Consider the following 6000-nt stretch of genomic DNA (forward strand, 5'->3'; position numbering starts at 1 on the left):
ATAGTAACGGCTCAAGCCTACTGCTGGATATGTTGCTACAGCGGTTTTCCTAGCTGCCAATTCCAGCAGGTGCTATTCTTTGAAAAACACATGCACCAAAACTATCACATTACACATTTTATTTACAATTTCACAGCCGATTTCAGCAGACTTAGATTTGTTAAATTCCAACAGTCAAAGAAGCAATCTTCAGTCTCACAAGCGAGCAACCCACTACGATGACAAGCGGTACAAGTGTATGGAGTGTGGTAAGGGGTTCAAGCGACGCCGGCTGCTAGACTACCACATGAAAGCGGCGCACACCGGTGAGCGGCCATACAAGTGTAACGTCTGCGCCGCCACATTCATCTACCCTGAACACTTCAAGAAGCACCGACGCATACACACTGGCGAAAAACCTTTCCTGTGCGAGGTTCGTGTTCAGTTCAATCATGTGTCAAGTACTGTAACTTAATTTTTAATAGTAATTTATATATGGCCTTAGTAATTTGAACTTTCCTTTAAACCTAAGTTGAGTGTTGGCACACATTGTAGGCCTACAATGAGATTGATTGAACAAAATGTCTACTGGTCACGGAAGTCACTGAAAAGTCTGTTATTTTAATTTAAAGACACTCTAAGGATAAAGCCATAGAAATAAAATATGTAAAACAGTTAATTTTAATCTTTCATCTGAGGTTGTAAGCAGCAATGGAGAACTATATAGGTTTTTAAAACAAATTATGTATTCAGCCAAAGCAAAAAAACTTTGTAGCTGTAGCCTAAATAGCACCCTCTTAATTCGCTAAATGAACAACTCACAGCATCTGAAATTTAGGGAGTTGTACCCACCAAACTACACATACTGACAATTAATTCTTAAAAATATGGTGAAATGGTACAAAAAGGTTTAGAATTTTATATTGAACGGAGCTGATGGACACCCTGTTAAGAATAAACAATTTTACAAAACTTGTAATTACTAAGAGATTGTTTCCTATTTTGTTGAGTGTTTACTGTGTTTCCATTAGTTTTTATTGACGTTAATTTTTGAACAATGTTTCAGGTTTGTGGCAAGGCATTTAACAGCCGAGACAACCGCAATGCCCATCGGTTTGTACATAGTGACAAGAAGCCTTACGAATGTTTGGTCTGTGGCATGGGCTTCATGAGAAAACCTCTTCTGTACAACCACATGCAGACTCAGGTTAATATTTTGTCATACTATATTTGTTGCTTACTAATCTAACTTTTATTTACATCAAATTCCCACACGGTTATTTTTCTATGCAACTCAAGTCATGCACAAGGAGACTTCACCTTTGGGTTTTAGCGAATTTCCCATATAGGGAATAGTCTATTTGTTATTGGTATTGTTTCATTCAATTATGTTCCCTATGTGTTTTAATCTGTCATGCTCTGTTACCAAGAAAGAATTTTTCACCATCTTATTTATGTAACTACAAACATAAGCCACTCTCTATACAGCCTTGGACATAATGATTAATCCTGTAAATTAGGTTAATGTGTATCTTATTTCAAAAAATCATAAGAGCAACAATAGACTGACTCCTGTTTAATTTATTTGCACAGGGTCACTTGAACGACACAATAGTCGTGAACCAGCCGCGGCTGACAAATACTGAAGAAGACAACATGGTTTTGGCGCAAAACACGGCTGAGGCCATGGAGATGGCGTTTGTCACTGACAGCGATGGTAACACCAAGCTCATGCCTGCCGACTCTGTGGTCAGTAGAAACACAATCATTGTTGTCTTTACTATGTTTATATACAAACCTTAATTATAGGTTTGTCAAAACAATATACCACCAAAAATCTAGATTATCCAACGAATAAAACGATAATCCTACAGGGTATGTAGAATAAAATCGTAGGGATGGACAGGATTGTAATCTCAGTTTGGGGGTTGGGATTTTAATTTCCAACCCGATTTCCAAAACACTGCTAGCTAACCATAATTAAATTGTTTTAAACTTTAGGTTTTTAAGGCCTGATATGGTTACTAGTAGAAAAGCAGTACAACCTTAAGGAATCATAAATTTTGTTATGTGTAGGTGTGTTATGATGTTATCACAGTATCATCATGATAATAATCCATGACCCCGGCGCCACTTTGAACATCTTCCACAATCACGGCACAATGGTCAACGCAAGTCCCGCGTTTGTGGCACCATCGTCAACATGTCCCACAGTTACGGCACCGGCGTCAATATGTCTCAGTCATTGTACCATCTTCAACATATCCTATGTTCGCGGCACCATCTTCGGCAAGTCTCACGGTCACATTGCCATCCTGAACAGCACTCTCGATCGCAGAACCATTGTGAACATTTTTTTGCAATTGCGGACACATCATTATCGGCACTCGCCATACTGGCAACATCTCCTGCAAACGGGGAGGCGTCATCAACACCACTCGTGAAGCGGCAAAATCACTGACTTATAGAGCAAATCCCATCGCTGGAAAATCCTGAATCAAATATAATCTTGTCCTGATGATCAGAAATATATTATTCTCCAACATTTCGGGACCCTTGTCCATCCCGACAAGACCATAATCTGAAGTGATAGCTCAGTACATACCATCTAGTAGATATGCCTAGTTAGGTCCTCATTTTGAACGGTGGATGGAAATTACAGAAGCCACTGGATTTAGTTCAGTTCAGAGACGTAGTTTACAGGTAAATTCTGTGATAATACATGAATATGGTTATCAAACAGATAGTAAACTCAATATAGTTGATTAAAAATATGTTGTCAATTATGGTTTATTTTCTTATACAGGAGAGGTTTCAGGAGATGGACCACAACAATCAGGATACCAAGATGTACATAACTGAACTGAAGGAGCATGTGATCCTGAAGGAGAGAGATGATGGTGGAATGGTGGAGACTGATGAGATCGTAGAGGCTACAGAGTACGATGAGACTGTGCAGCACCTCATCATTGATGGCCAGGTACGTTTACAAGTATGAGTTTGTGGGCTAGGCGTTTTTACTTGGGTTCGGAAAAAATGTTGACCTTTGGGTCTTCGGCAAAAATCTGGTTGCTTTGGAAAGTACTGCTTTAAAAAAATATTAATTGTTATACTGCATTTGGTTTATGCACCTTCGTACCCTATCTCCTGCGGTCCTGGAAAAATTGTCAATGTCTTCTATGACAAATGTAAACACTTTCTGTAAAAGATAAGATAAAACTAATAAAGGTTTAGTAGAATGACTTGAGTTAGGCCTAACTGTTGTCCATCAAACCAATCTGTTGTAATATAATTAACTACAGCTAGGCCTATGTCATGCTGTGGTTAATTATACTACAACGGATAGTTTTTGACCATTTTAACAATAAGTTATGTTCAAAATTAATTCTGGTTTAATATGAAACTTCTAACCAAATATGTATATCAAAATATTAAATCAAACAAAAGCTATTCTGTGCAGGTTCATTTTGCCAATCCTGGAGGCATTGAGACTCTAGATGGTGAAGCTACGGAGATTGCTGATGTGACTGAAATAACAACTCTAGAGGACGGTACGAGACACCTGGTGGTTCCATCCTCTAGACACGGCTACACTGAGCAAACTGCCACTGTACAAACAGGTAAACAAGCTACTACAACCATTCCTCAATAATGTGCTAAAAAAATAGGCCTAATAAAAAAAACTAAATGAAACGTGTAACATTGTTTTTATAGTATTAGCCTTGTTGAAATGGCAATTTTATTCCATAAGTACTTTTGGACTTATGAGTGCGGAGGCAGGTTCAATTGTTGCACAATATTAGATTATTTATTTATATTAGATTATTTATCTTTATAATTATTTATTTATCTTTATAAAGATTATTTATCTTTATGCTCACAGCCGTGAAATGACAATCAAGCGTTAACTTCTAAATCAGCCAACATAGTGTGTTTCCATATGTAAGTTTTTTCACATGTCCCCACAGATATTCCTAAACAGACGTTAACTGTAAGAAAGGACCATGATGAGGTCCTAAGTACGCCTCAATATGCCTTCCCTACTATCGAATGTTGGTTGATTGAATAAATTTGTCTGTGTCAAACATGATCACTCCAAAAAGATCTTCCAGTTTTTCTGCCAGTAGTCGCGCAGCAAATCCGCCCCTCTGATGCTAGCACTCCGTATGACAGGGTCCTGGCGACACTAGCGCAGCCCATTGCCAGGTTGGTGAGGCATCAACTATTGGTGCGGCAATAACCCTCACATGATTTGGCCCTTATGTGACTCTCCCCTAAAACTCACTGTAAATGCTTGTCCACAGAAGGGGGGACTGTTCAGCTGGTACAGATACGCATCCCAACAGAAGGAGAAGCCCAAGCTCATTGGATCAACATTCTCCAATCTCCTGACCAATAATTCAACTCGTATAATCGCTGACTGTATTCATTTTACTACTGGATTGTAGCTTTTATAATTGAACGTACATTTATGAGTTAGGCAGATTGATTTAGTTACTTGTAAACTTTTTTTACTGTGTTTCTTTAGTAATTCGAGTATGATTTTAGTGGACAACTAAGTACATGCTATTCCAACAGTAGTTAGTAGGTTTTTAGTAGATTAGATATATTTTGACTGTTACACAATTGCTAAGCATTGGTTTTAAATAGTGCATTTTAACAAATTATGTAGATATGTTCATGTTGTTTTGTATTGCATACAAAGAATAGCCTATTAGTTTAAGTTTAGTTTATGATCGATACCACAACACTTGATATTAATTTATGTTTCGCTATTCCATTACTAATTTATCTCCTAGTGCTAGACTTACTTTTGAAAGTTTTGGTACTAATGAAACTCCATGCTTTAAACACTTGAATTTTTAGAGAGTATTTTTATTGTAAAATCATGTTTTGTTAAAATGGTCGTATTTGGAGTATTTTTAAAGTTCAATTAGTTTACTAAAAGAGCGTGTAAAATTTAGGGAACATAACTTATTACTGGTCATTACTGAATCCTTCATTTATATTTATATATAGATATATATATATATATATAATTATGTATATAAATAAATGTAATTATAAAGAAACTAAATTTGTTTGTGTATCGTTGGATGATTAAGCTCTCTCATGGTTGGGGGGAGAGGGGTTTTAGTTAGTTGTACCACTTACCCTTTGTAGTTCCTCTGTGAAGCATCTTGCCGACTTGATTGTTGGATGAAAATTAAAACAGCTAGTACAGTAGTAATAATTAATTATCACCTTGTCTTAATTGTTGAGGCGATTGTTTAGTTTTTTCTTTAGCAACTAGTTATTCAAGCATCTAAGACGGAACATAATTGAATCACACCAGTATAACATTGTTATCATTATTTCTTGTTTATTTCCAGTTGCACAAAGAGAGAATTAGTATTACTTTTTCCCCAATCTGTTATTTTATACTGTACTTGTAATTCCTGAAGTGTGTGAATAGTAGGTTTTTAAAACGTTCTAGGAGTGAAATATGCGACTGAAAATGTATATTTTGTATTGGTTTATAATTGAAAAACAAATTTCAAATATGTAAACTTTTAAATGTTAATGTGTAAATATAAATTTATCGAGGAACATGTGAACTTTCAATATTTCCTTGAATCATTAGGATGAAGTACTTGATTGATAAGCTAAGTTGCGTAACCAATGATTAACCCCTAACAACTTTGACTAAATATTTTGTTATACAGGTCTTCATATTGTGTCTCGAGTCAAGTAACTCTTTAAACTCTGTTTTGAGTTGTCAATTGCTTTTTGCTTGTATCACCAAACACAATAGCAGTTTTCGCAACGATCACATAAAGATAGTATTAACTAAGGTACGAGCCTTGGCAATGCCTTAAAAACTTCTAAGTGTCGTTACTCTATTTACGCAAGTTGCATTCACTACTTTACCTACGACCGGTTTTTAATAATCACTACTCAAAGATTCTAAGATAGGTAATGTTGTCGTTCATAACCTCTCATTGCCACTGACATTGATGCACCGACTCATTGTATCAATCA

At 36.3% G+C, this 6000-nt stretch overlaps 1 protein-coding gene across 4 annotated transcripts in view; it reads left to right on the forward strand.

Annotated features, from left to right (window-relative positions):
* LOC129001048 (zinc finger protein 835-like) overlaps positions 1–5568 on the forward strand; it is a 29046-nt gene extending 23478 nt beyond the window's left edge. For 3 of the 4 annotated variants that reach the window (XM_054428198.1, XM_054428197.1, XM_054428199.1), the window contains exons 11-16: positions 175–412; positions 1046–1186; positions 1573–1728; positions 2786–2959; positions 3440–3599; positions 4284–5568. In XM_054428198.1, coding sequence (XP_054284173.1) covers positions 175–412; positions 1046–1186; positions 1573–1728; positions 2786–2959; positions 3440–3599; positions 4284–4378 — 964 coding nt within the window. In that variant the 3' untranslated portion in view covers positions 4379–5568. The remainder of the gene's footprint in view (positions 1–174; positions 413–1045; positions 1187–1572; positions 1729–2785; positions 2960–3439; positions 3600–4283) is intronic. The other variant, XM_054428200.1, reaches the window with a different exon arrangement.
* The last annotated feature ends 432 nt before the right edge of the window (positions 5569–6000 follow it).

The sequence above is a fragment of the Macrosteles quadrilineatus genome, unplaced genomic scaffold, assembly GCF_028750875.1.
Source record: "Macrosteles quadrilineatus isolate MER2022 unplaced genomic scaffold, UCM_ALF_1.0 Scaffold_8__2_contigs__length_117827958, whole genome shotgun sequence".
Taxonomy (NCBI): Eukaryota; Metazoa; Arthropoda; class Insecta; order Hemiptera; family Cicadellidae; genus Macrosteles; species Macrosteles quadrilineatus.